The following is a 13,567-nucleotide window of genomic DNA, read 5'->3' as shown; positions in this document are numbered from 1 at the left end:
TGCAGATTTTAAAATAATGCAGCAAACAGTTAAAAAACAGTTCAAGCTAGTTCAGGGTAAGCTACAGAAGCTATTCCAAGTGAAAAAAAGCAAAAATACTTAAATCCAGAAAGTAGTCGCTTTTCTGAGTTCCCTGCTGCTAGGACCACTCTGCAGACCCACGAGGAGCTTGTCTGAGTAGTATAGCCAGAAAAAAACGTCCAGAGGCGGATTTTAAACAGTGAACTACAAAAGAGCTAGAAATGGTCCAAAACAACCAATTACTACAGCTTCTTGTGCTGAAGTCACTTCCTACAGGGACGGGTAGGCTGTTCAAGGCTCCCCACTCCCACTGGTGAGCAAAGAAACTTCCTTCTATATTAATACAAATCCTGTTAATGTAGCATATTTCTAAGTTTATAAGAGCAATATTTAAAATATGTCCTTATTTTGGGGCATTTGTCCACCTATTATTTTAGGCTTTGTCCATATTTGTTGTGCTAAGAGGATGAGAGTTATGCCAAACAAGCAACACTGTGCAATTACTTACCAGAAGACAGAAATAAGTGGTGTTCTGCAAATGCATTAAGTAGTCTGCCAGTACATATGCATTCCACTACCAATGTTGTTTTGGTAAAGGAATATGCTGCAACTTATGAAGTGCTGACAGAATGGCATCAATAAAATGCATGAACCTTATTAACTATAGATATATCTACAGTTGTACATTATATTAAAAACACATGCACAATCCAAAAGCAGGAGAACATTTTATTAAAACAAATAGTGAGTGCTGGCATGACATCTTATTGCACATATCATCAGAGTGAAGCATGTAAGGATTTGAACGTGCCCAGTGACTGTTAGTTTTCTCCATTTTTTCATTATGCATTGTTAATGGATTAAAGTGGTCTTGCATTTTCCTATTACTAGACCTATTAGTTGTTAGGTCAAATTATATAACTAATTAAAAAAAAAAAGGCGGAAACAGTAGCTTGCTCTTAATAATACGCCAGACTTAATTTTTATAAGACAAAATACATTCACGATTCCTTATTGCCGTTTTGCCGGTAAGCGTTGCCATGGAAACCACAAACAAGACGGGAGCTGCAAGCTGTTATGTACAAAGCCGAACTCTGCACTGAAATTATACCATTTGGAGTTTTAAACATTTTTTACCTATACATTCACCAGTAATTGCAATAAAGTATACAGAAAGCTTGTGTAATGCAACAGTATGAGAAGCACAGTTTAAAGAAATAGCAATTACTTTAGTCTTGCACCTCACAGCAGGCGCTTTTCTCACACTGTTTCCGTGTATTCTGAAATTTATTTTTTTAGTATATCCTTGACTTTGCCAGTCCTCACATTTTTTTTTGATTTTCTAGTAAATCTTTGTTGCAGTTCCTAAATGCATATAGATGCAAAACGTGTTGCTCTATTAACTTTATAAAGCTATCGCAGTAATGTAAAAAAAGTGCCCGATTTTGAATTGTTTTTTGTCCAAAACTCTTGACACAGTAAGATGAGATGTAAAATATAATGAATGGAAACAAATAAGTCTGAAGCACTGTGTTCATAACAATACTTGACTCTACCAAGTCCTTGCTGCTGCTGTTTCATTGGCAGTCACCATTGTTGCAATATGGCTTTGGCAACAGTAAACAAGCTTTACTTTATCTGTTATAAGCATAGCGACTGGCTGATTTGTAGTGGCACAAACTAGACGTTTACAGCTTTTTAGCTATATATCTGCCCATGTTTCATTGATCTACGTTAAAATAAAGGTATTGTGCTACGCAAAACAGTGGATGCAATTTATTAGAGTGAATAGCGAGCACTTTAATTTTACATTTGGAGGCAGGAGTCCATAAATGAAATGCAAGACAAACGTTCAGTATTTGTTTTGCTAAAGTCTTCACTTTAACTTTATACAAGCTGCATTTTTATAGTGTACTGAACGGGATCACAAGCAGTGAGGAAAAAAGCAAGTTAATCGTTTTAAACACATTGGCTAAAAAGAGGATAGGAGAACATCCAGTGAACATAAACTTCGATAATCATAATATTTCAATATTTATTTATGCAGAAACTAACAGGTTGCACAGTAGTCAACTCTTGAGTGTAAAGGAATCTGAGAGGAACGCAAACCCAAGGCTGTGTTCACACTGGGGACTAAACCAAAACTGCAACTGTAGGGTCACAGGATGTTCAAAGTAAAATGACACTGTGGGTGGGAATTTATGTGACATCATTAAAGTGGGTGTTACACTGGTCAGCTTAAACACGACTCGAATTTTCAACACTGGGATTGTCCCTTTAAATGGGTCTGTGAAATCACATAACCGCATCCAAGCATTACGTCTCATGACAACACTAGATGCGGCAGCTCGAGCTGCCCCGTCAGCAGTGTGAGATATCAAATGCATCGAGGAGTTTGAGATGGATTCAAGGGTAGCTAGCTGCAAGGCGACAGTGTCACACACCTCATCAGGCAGTACCCTTACCAAAGAGGAAGATATTTCAGAAATTAGGTCTCTTTGAAGGCGAGTAAAGTGTGCCAGACAATTCAGCGACCGAATGGCAAAGGTCACTGAAGAATAGGTCCACTTCCATAGTCTGTCCATGGTCCATGACTCCCTGTTTGGAGGATAGACAGTGGAACTATCTTCTGCCAGTTCCCTCTTGGTGACCACCACCACGACCATAGAATCAACTGTCAGCTGCTTGGACCAGTGGGGCTGGTCCTCAGGTGTAGATAAAATTTTGTCCGGCCTCCAGGGGACAGATTCTACATTGTCCGGGGCCTTCCAGGCATGCTGCACAATTAGTTTAACAAGATCATCTGCTAGTGGGGTCACTCAGGAAGTAGATGGCCGGGCACGGAAGGCCTGCAGAAACATCGATTCCTCATAAGAAGGGTTAGAGGACTTCCATTCCCCCCACTGTTTGAGGATTTTGAGAATGTCTCCTAATGAAATGCCATCTGTGGGAGAATGCTGGGACCCTTCTCCTTCATCACAATCACTGTCTTCTGTGATAGATTCCCCGGGGAGTCAAGGTGCTTCCTCTTGCACCATTTCTTCCGGGGTGGCTCTAAAGTGGGATCTTCTGAGGAGGACTCTGGAGAAGGGGTTCCCTTTATAGGGGGTTCTGATACTGGTGTCCTAGGGGCTGGTTGTGAGCCTTCAGAGTGAAGGGCCCTATCCATCAGCTGCACAGCAGGCCCACCCGAGCCCACTTCCAGTTGAGGGGTTGCGAGAAAACTGGGAACCATCGGAACCATGGACATAGATGGTACCAGTGAGAAAATAGGCGCTGGATTAGGTACCAAGGTACGGACAATCCAAGCACCGCTCTGAGAAAGCATTGGCTCCATTGTAGCTGATGCTGCAAGGGTGGTGGGTGCTGACAGGAGAGGCACTGCTGTCAGAGCCGAGACAATATGTACCGAAGCGAGTGCTGGGGGAGGATAAGCAGGGGAAGATGAGATAGAAGATTCTGAGCCAGGAGGGACAGAAGGTCTAGCTGGAATGGGCAATCCCCTAGCAACCAGAAGCTGGTCCACAACCCGCACTAGGTCTAGCTCAGAAAAACTACTAGTGGATCTAAAAGGGGCTGAAGAAGGGGAATCAGGTCTTTCTAGAAAGGGACTAAACCCCTGCCCCAAGAAAGGGTCATAAGTAGGAGAATATCTTGTCCTTGGCAGGTAATCAAATTTGGGAGCTGATGGAGCTGAAGAAGCTGTTGGCAGTGTGGATGGGGATGGTGCCAAGGCATGTACAGTCACTGGAGCCCATGGAGCTAAGGAAACTGTTGGCACCATGGACGGGGATGGTGCAGAGGTATGTACAGTCATCGAAGCCCATGGAGCCGAGGAAACTGTTGGCACCATAGACAGGGATGGAGCCAAGGCATGAAAAGTCATTGGAGCCGATGTAGGAACCAAAGACAGCACCGAAATCAGTGGTGCTGTGTTTGGAACTGAGATAGGAGTGAATACCATGGTCGGCACTGAGGGAGAGGACACAGATCCTGGTGCCGAATAGGTCTGCGCTGAGGGCGCCTGTGAAACATGGAGCTGACTCGGTTCTGAAACTGACAGAGAGTCAGGAACTGAGTGACTCCATTTTTCCTTATATTTTTTGGTCTTAGGATGGGGTGAGACCCCCGACCCAAATCGAGCCTCCAAGAAAGGTGTATTGAGTAAACCTTTTAAAATAAGTTTATTCTTACATTCTGCTGGTGTCCGATTAGAAAAACCAGCACAAATGACACAATCAGCTTTCAAATGATCCACGCCCAAACAGTAGACACAACGAACATGTGTATCTGAGTTAGGCATCTTATGTCCACACTTGTCACACTGTTTAAAACCCAACTTAGCTTTGTCTGACATGGTAAGTGAAACAATGCTATCCTGTAGAAAAAATTAAGGAAGAAATACCAGTGAAGTTATGTTAAGGACTACCACTAGTAAAAGGGGCCTGTCAAAGTCAGGAGAAAAGGACAGTCAAAAGAGGTAAAAAATTAAATTACCAAGAAAAAGGGTAGGAAATAGGTCTAGGTTATAGGCAACAGTGATTAAAGACTAACTTAACAAAAAATTTTGAAATTCAGAAGAAAAACTGTCATAAAAACAACAAATTACTACTTAGCTTGAGAGAGATGGCTAACACATCTGACTAGGAACGTAGCAAACGAGATCTGCAGTATCTAGGAGAGGGGCATTGTGGGTAGGTTCTTAGATGAGAATTTTTGGCTTGCGCAATCTGGGAAACGGCAATATCAGTTCCGAGGATGGAACCGAGGTTCTAACAGTTGTTGTCTTTTCAACTTTTCCCAGTTAGGGGTCGCCACAGCAGAACTCCGATCTCTAATGATTGGCAGTCGATTTTTATGGTGCCGAGTTGCCAGCCCAACGCCCAACCTTCAGCGAAGGCACGCCCATTCACACATGTCTTTCGAATGCCACTCGACCGTGGGGAGGACATGCAGGCTCCACACAGAAGGCACTTCAGCTAAGACTCGAACAGGAGAACCTCTTGCTGTAAGGCAACAATGCTACTGCTGTACCACCGCGGCTTAACACCTAACAGTAAAGAATAAAGATTTACAACATAACATTCCAATTTTGATAAGGAATATGAGGATCTAGAATATCTGAGTGTTTGTAACGTTGACCTTCATTTACAAGATTAGCAGACTGTGGCGAGGTGATACCCTATCTGCTATAAAAAATGTTTTGAGTTTAAATATATGTAATATTTCTCAAGGTAAATGTCATTAATTACAGGCTACTGACTGCCACCATTTTCTGAAATTTAAACTCAGTGTATAATTTCTATCTATAGTATTATGAAATATGCATGCGCTGACAAAAATACATATCTACCAATACAACAATCCTATATACATGCACTGGTCAGTAAATTAAAAAGATGCATTCTCCTTCGATGTACATTACGTTGCATATGCTTTGATGAAGAATGCAGCGAAACTGTAACAGTTTTTTAACATTTTAAACAAAGCTATAAGTGTGTACTTCCGCTATAATATGATACTTATGTTTTATTTACATTCACATCCATGAGTTGGCAGCAAAAGTGTTACGTAGAAGACTGTTTTCTAAGACTCCCAAATAGCTTTGCTGATCACCCAACCAATCAAAATGAAGACACTCCTCCCTACTGTAAGAGACCTACTGTTTCCTGCGGAAGCCCCGTGAAACCCCTTAATCGGAAGTGAGACTTTCAGGCAAAATGGCTGGTGCTGATGGAGATGACTCTCTGTATCCTATTGCTGTTCTTATTGATGAACTGAGGAATGAGGACGTACAGGTATGGTGTATAGATCGACGAATGTTTGTCTCCTTGCGGTGATTGTTTTTCTTAGTGTTACCCATGAAAATGTGAAAGCTGACGGATATTCGGGGTACTAATGTGAAATGAATGACTAGGCTGTGGCCTTTTTGTTGCGGCAAAGTTGTTTATTGAGAAGGCTTTTTTATTTGTTGTTTTAAAATATGTTAAGCAGACCTTGTTTATTCAGGTTTGAATTAGAAGAGTATGGAAGGCCTGGGGAATACGCAGACACATTGAAAGTCATATTTGTTGCAATAACTGAAAGCAGTTACTTCTAGTATTGCAGCAGTGTTTTTGAGGTGGAGAACTTCGTAGTTCCCGTTCAAACAAATGCAGCCACTGAAATTTGCGATGGGGCTACTCTTAAGTGATTCCTAGCAGGAAAGAAAAAATATAAACTCAGTTGTTATGCATTATTATTTGAAAAGTCGCGGATCGTTATTGGTTTGTGACACAGGCTGCAATTGTATGCGATATGTATTTTGTTGGAAATTGTATTCTTGAACAGTATTTGGAGTTTTAATATGAAACTGCCTACTGACAGATGGTTTACCGCTTATTGCAGGTGCTGCAGTCAGGTGTGTGAACGCATGTTGAGAGCGGATGTATTTTTGGCGAAATCTGGAGCAGAATGCCTTTGATGGTTTAGAGTTGCGTTAAGAGGAGGGCGTCCCATGTGTGTGTTTCTGTAGGGCACATTTTAGATATGATCATTAGCTAATACTAAAGTCCTTGTAGATTTGACAGCTTGAATTCTGGTCACAGAATCATAGTCACAGGAGGAATTAATCCCCCCCCCCCCCGTAGTTAGCATTACTATGTTTTTCAGGAACTCTTGCTGTTGCAGTGTGTTCGATGGATTGATGTGACTACCGAACATTTTATTTGCCGCATACTCTTGATGATTTGTTCAATAATGTTTTGGTTCTTTTTTTTACGATGGGTTATACATCCTAGAGTAAGTAAAAGCAGTATGCACGCTAGAATGTGTGTTCTCTTCAGTAATTGCACTATACGTGCCTCCGGGACCCATGTACGTGCGTTTTAAATACATGTGTAAATGTGTATGTGGAAAGATAATTCATTATGCTTGACCCCATCCGTCAACCTTCTGCGCATTTACCTGCATATCAATATTTTATTCTTTTACTTCACTATCAGACTAGCGCTGTTTCTCTACAAGCAACAGTTCAGTTGAGGTAGTACCCATCGCAAAATTGCTCTGTGTAATTATTGATTACCCGATAACATTTGACTATCATTTCCAAAATGCGATGTAAAATACTACTTGAAAAGTTGTAATGCTCCGTAAGTGGCCAGGCACGTGTTATAAGCAGCATTAGCTTTTCAGCTTCCAAGCAGCCTTTGTATTCACAACTCTCTAGTTATGTTAGCTAACCAGGTCAGAACTGTAATAGTACAAACTTTGCAGCAACTGTAGATAAAAGCCCTTACTCCATCATTATAAAAGCAACTAATGTGGTGTGTGTGTATGTGTGTATATATATGTATGTATGTATGTGTGTGTGTGTGTGTGTGTGTGTGTGTGTGTGTGTGTGTGTGTATATACACACACACAAAATAGGAGCTGTATTGCCTGATTCCGGCTTATTTATTGATCAGCTTCCTTATGAGTACTTCCTTTTTCTCTGTGTTGCCTGCCTACTTGGGTCGTACCTAAGTTAGCTTTTTCAGTGATAGCTGCCACACATCTGCAGTGGGGTGCCTTACTAGGGAGCAGGAGAAGGGTCCGGAGGCATGTTAATGATGACTCCAAAGTCCAAGGGGGAACATACAGCAGTGGTCATGCAGAACATGTCATCTGAGGTGATTAGCTGTTGAATCTGACCTGGGTTACTGGTCATTGGGACGATGCATTGGGACTGTGGCTCGGGAAAAGAAATATGGCAGGAAATGTCGACCTGGCACCTGCACACAAGGGTAGGTTGTCATTGCAAAGGTTCAGTACTACTTAATACACGACTTGAAAGCCGTGTCATCTATCTGATTTGCAGATGACCTTCATTTTACGCCGAAAGCAGCAGCGATCATAACCATCATATCCATGGTAACTGGGTGACAGCCTCTCAATAACTGTAAGCGGGAGTCATCACCAACAGAGATTTACGGCGGGGGGGGGGGGTCAACACTTGAGAGAAGATAACAGTAAACAGTTTGGCAAATGGAACGTAGTATTGGTGAAAAAATAAGCCAAACTCTGCCAATACAGCTCCTAAAATGCGTGGTAGGGTTTTAACGGAAAATTACCTATATATACATGTATAATGTGTAAATATATATATGTGTATAACTGCAATCTGCCATCCTTAACCGTGGTTACTGCAAAGAGGTTATCTCCTTAATGTTGTGCTGATTTTATATATAGACATGCATATAAATAACACTTTGCCTCAATACAAACAGAAAATGATTTAACAATTGGCTTAGTTTCTGGTGTCATTCCAGGAGAATCCAGTACCAGACAGCCTGGGATGATATGATGCTTTGCCAGTGATGGCCTGCATCTGTCTCGCTTGGGCTTCTGGCAAAGGCACTTGCCACCCCCATAGTGCATTTTTTAGAAAAAGTGATTAGGTTAAAACTGCCAACATAAAAATTTCAACGAAGCCCCAATTAAAGGTCATGCTGCTAAAAGCTAGGAATCTAAATATGAAACTGCACTCATTGTAAGCATTCTTAACCCTGGAAAATGCTGACATCTACACAGTCGCAGAAACCTGCTTCAAAGCTGTGGAGAGCACCCCAGCCGTACCTGGTTATGCATCCTGTCATACATTCCTACCTCAAACTGTTTAGTAAAGCCAAAGGAAGTCGAATTTCTATATAAAGGACATACACACATACAGGCTGGTCAAACAGTATGATGCACAGGAGACACTCCAGGTGCAGTTAACCATTGACAAGACGCCTGTAGAAATCATAGCTAGCTACTGGCCCCCAAATCTGACTCTATTCCCAAACTGCTTATCTAGACCTCTTTGAATCTTTCAAGATTCAATTCTTTACCCTGATCTTGGGTGACGTTAACTACCCAAACATAGACTGGAAGAACTGCTCATGCCAGAACACAAATGCCTAGAGAGTCCTTGATTTTGTCGATGCAAATACTTTTGGAACAGCTAGTCGATACCCTCACAAGAAGTGATGATATCTTGAACTTGGTATTAACCAACATGAGTAACCACTGCAGCATCTCTGCAGTATCATTCTCCCTTGTAAGATCCGACCATAAAGCGGTCACGTTCCAAGTCACCATCTACCCTGACCCCCTCTAGCTAGGGTCAAACAAAAAAAGTTCTCCAAAGCTGACTATCCTCCTGAGGGATGGTATAAACAACTTCACAGCCCTTTCCCCCTCTTTAGGAACTGGCACCAGTGTCCAAAACTATACCAAATTATTATATAGACATTTATATTGATGCATAGAATCGGGAATACCTGATGGGACTAAATCATCCTCCGCTAGGAAGAGTAAACTTGTCTGGTGGACATCTGCAGTAAGTAAACTCTATAACAAAAAAAATTGCTGCTCGTGGCCAAGAAGGAACAGGTGCCCAATTGGAAGCAATTAGTCCTTTGCCCTAAACAAGCAAATAAGAGCACTAGTGAAATCCTCCAAAGCAAACTTCGAGTCCAAATTGGCCACATCTACTAGACACAGTCGTAAGCCCTTCAGGCATGTCCGTAATCTCAAAGGTAACGCCCAGATCTGTTCAGAACTGATGGTCAAGGACACCACACGTGCAAATGCTGTAGATAATAGCAAACTTACTGGCTGACAGATTCAGTGAATATTTCACCCCTCTGTCCCCCCATCAGTAAATCAGGACATTCCTAGTACCTGCCCATTTCCCCTTATATCTAGGGATCCAGGTCATCGCTGCTCTCTCAAAGGTAAAAATAAATACAGCTTCCATGGGACCTGATGACATCCCAAGCTTCATCCTACATGAACTCTCTCAGGTACATGCAGCACTATTAGGTGCTCTATTCAACCAAAGCCTGAGTACTGGTTTTGTCCCAGCTGAGTGGAGGACAGCCACTGTCATCCCTTTACACAAAGGTGGAGTGTCCATCGATCCGGTAAGTTATAGACCTGTCAGCCTAACTAGCTTGATTTGCAAGGCAATGGAATGGATTATCATGGACCTCATTAACAAGGATATTGGCAACCCCCAAACACTCTATCCCACACAGTTTGGCTTCATCAGTGGGAGGTCATGTCTGTTAAATGTGGCCGACTTTTTTGGGACAGTCACCAAAACCATGGTCTAGGGGAAGACAGTGCACACTGTCTCGTCTAGTTTGACCTGGCCAAAGCCTTCGACACTATTCCCCACTCAGGCATAAGAGAGAAACTCTCTCAACTAGGCATCAATCCGTATGTTACCAGATGGTAGCTCACTGGTAGAACCCGCCTAGTTCTAAGCCACCTCAAGCAGTAGACCCGTATCAAGTGGTGTACCCCAGGGTTCGGTCTTGGGGCTTCTGTTATTTGGGATATACTTTTCTGAGGTGCAGGTCAAAACCAGTGGGTTATGGCTGACCCAGGTTTGCAGACACTGTCATAAATTTCCCCTAGTGACATGGATATCCTCCAAACAACAAATGACTGGTGCCGGAAACATGGCCTCAAGCTGAATACAAAAAAATGCATCCTCATCCCCTTAAGTGAAGTCCCCACAAATTATCATGTTAATAACATCCTAAGCATGCAGTCAGTTGAGTGATTTGGGCACCCAGATTGATAGCAACCTGACTTTTGACCAGCATGTTGCTGCCATTGTACGGAAAGGTTTCTACGTGGCCCACCTCATAAGTAAGGGTATCTCATCCAGGGACAAGGAGATCATAACATCGCTGCATTCTTCCCTTATAAGGCCCATTATTGAGTAAAACACCTCATTCAGCATGTACCTTGCAAAGCACATACAGCAGCTAGAGAGACCACGGAGGTTCCTCACATGGAGAATTCGGGGCCTCAAAAATCTATCATATACAGGCTAAAAGCCCTATCCCTCTACTGTTTCATACAAACTCCTTGGAGGTGACCTCTGGCATACAAGGCGATCTCGGACCCTGTTTTGATGGGACTGTTGCATATCCGCAAGTTGAGCGTCACTCTAGTAACCAGCACACACCTGGTCTGTGACATCAATAGGACTTGTTTGGTGGGACAGATTGGTGTCCCAGAGACTCCCACATCTGTGGAATAGACTCCCTCTCTACGTTGGAGTGTCTCTTTACCCCCTCGGGAAATGGGAAATACATCCCTGGGATTCCATCAGTGTACCTGCTGGACAGGGGGAACTGGAGCTAATTTGTCTATACATAGGCTAAACTCTTGGCTAAGCTTATAAGGGCCTCTGTGCCAATAGCCTAGTAACTTCCTATGATAAAATTGGTGGGATTCAACAAACATGCAGTCACCTTGCATGGACTTGTCGGTGTACATTTGAGTGAGCTTTCTTGTACTTAACTAAACCATTGGTTAGCCATGCATTCTCCGACGTATTTTCTTTTGTTTCCCATACAGATGCCATACTTTTAAGTTGCAGATGGAAGTACTGCTGTTCTGCTTGAAATTGGACTTTACTTAGAGCCACTGTGGATAGGTTAGAAACATAGCATGTGATTACAATTTTTGTTTTAATGCCATTGTGGTACTTTTCTCCCAGGGCCCCTGTTGACAAGTGGTTTTGCCTAATCAGACTGTCAAGGTCAAATGTATAAATTTTGTTAAGCACAAACTTTGCACGTAATGCTCCATTTCCACTGAATATGCAGATATGTACACCACTACCTTATACCAGCTGTACCCATTGGGAGCAAGTGCAGGGTAAACACACATAACGATATCATATTATCGGCAAGCTTTATAATAAAAGGAAAATAATTTTAACTAAACGTAAGAAGAGTAATTCCCAGAATGTTAAATCCCTTGCCACTGAAATAAACTCAGGAGCTTAAAGTCCACCAAAGCTAATTTGAAAGCTAAAATAGCCATCTAAGCCAAAGACAATCACAAGCGTTTAGTTATGCTTGTATTTTCAAAAGCATAAAACAGCAATGTGTTTAGTTGAATGTGAATGGTGTTACCTACACTGGGACTGACTATATACCTAACCTACTGGTCGATTTAAATTTAGCTGTAACTTTAACCCTCCCTCACCTACATCTGTTGCTCAAGATATGCCTGAAATGGCTCACCTCCAGCTGTCCACAAGACCAAGTCCTAAAAGTGCTGTCAGAACTAAAAATACTGCATAGATTTGTCCTAGTAATATCCCCGGATGCAGCATAAAGCATAATTTAGCCATCCACTTCAGTCTCACCCTCCATATGGGTCAGTCTTGGGGACCTCTGATTTACCTGGGTCTGTTAACATTCCCCTTTGTACAAAGGGAAGACTTGCTATTCTCCATTCGTCCAACATGAAGCTTGTTTGGAGGCTGACCTTTTGTATGGTTTTGACAGTCCTATTTCTGGCTGGCCAGTAGGCAGCCTGGTATGTTCTGTCCTATAGAAGTAGTGTTCCTGGCCTTGAGTAGTACTTTGAAGACTTCCACTTGGGTGAAGGTTGACGCTTTACCTAAACTTGTCCACTATTTGATCAGCTATGTTTTCTGGGTCTGAGTATATGATGGATGAGATGTTGAACTGAAGCCTTGCTGCTCTAACTTGGGGGGTAGCTCAGGTGAATGTGAAAGATTCCACCACACTTACTGAAAGAGTAGGGAAGTGCCTTGGTACCCTGGACAAATTTGCCTTTGACGGTATGAATACAATCACTGGTCTCGTCTGAAAAGAGGTCATTGGCCCAGTGGAAATATCAACAAAGTAGAAGGAATAAATTAAAATCCGTATAATTCATGCAGTCACCAAGAAAATTTTTTATACTGGATCGGTCGAGGCCCGGGTTAACAACGACCGCCACCAGTACTGTTAGCCTACAGGGTGCTGGCGGAAATTGGGCTACTGTTGGCCGAAGGAGGAGAAGAGGCGGAAGACATGGCCGAAGGCAGGAGGAGAGGAGAAAGGCTAGGACTGTGGTAGTGAGGGTCGGAACTTTGAATGTTGGCAGTATGACTGGTATAGGGTGAGAGCTAGCTGATATGGACCGAAGGAAGGTTGGTATATTGTGTGTGCAAGAGACCAGATAGAAGGGGAGTAAGGCTAGGTGTATCGGAGGTGGGTTGAAATTGTTTTATCATGGTGTGGATGGGAGGAGAAATGGCGTAGGAGTTATTCTGAAGGAACAGTATGCTGATAGTGTTTTGGAGGTGAAAAGTGTCTGATGGTGATGTTTATGAAGCTGGAAATTGGTGTAATGATAAATGTTGTTAGTGCGTATGCTCCACAAGTTGGGTGTACAATGGATGAGAGAGAATTTTTGGAGTGAATTGGATGAAGTGGTGATGACTGTACCCAAGGGTGAGAGAGTGGTGATTGGAGCAGATTTCAGTGGGCATGTTGGTGAAGGGAACAGAGGGGATGAGGAAGTGATGGGTAGGTATGGTGTTAAAGGAATGCAGAAGGTCAGATGGTAGTGGATTTTGCGAAAAGGATGGACATGGCTGTGGTGAATATGTATTTTAACAAGAGGGAGGAGCATAGGGTGACATACAAGAGTGGAGGAAGATGCGCACTGGTGGATTATATCTTATGTAGGAGGGCCAGTTTGAAGAAGATTGGAGACTGTA

At 42.5% G+C, this 13,567-nt stretch overlaps 1 protein-coding gene across 1 annotated transcript in view; it reads left to right on the top strand.

The window, feature by feature from the left end:
* Positions 1-5,691: 5,691 nt before the first annotated feature.
* The window catches only part of PPP2R1B (protein phosphatase 2 scaffold subunit Abeta), a 1,373,270-nt gene continuing 1,365,394 nt past the window's right edge, over positions 5,692-13,567 (top strand). The window contains exon 1 of the mRNA XM_044080997.1: positions 5,692-5,819. Coding sequence (XP_043936932.1) covers positions 5,742-5,819 — 78 coding nt within the window. The 5' untranslated portion in view covers positions 5,692-5,741. The remainder of the gene's footprint in view (positions 5,820-13,567) is intronic.

Source organism: Protopterus annectens, chromosome 8.part0 (assembly GCF_019279795.1).
Source record: "Protopterus annectens isolate FY-2018-M chromosome 8.part0, PAN1.0, whole genome shotgun sequence".
NCBI classification, from domain to species: Eukaryota; Metazoa; Chordata; order Ceratodontiformes; family Protopteridae; genus Protopterus; species Protopterus annectens.
This window is presented reverse-complemented; position numbering and strand designations above follow the sequence as displayed.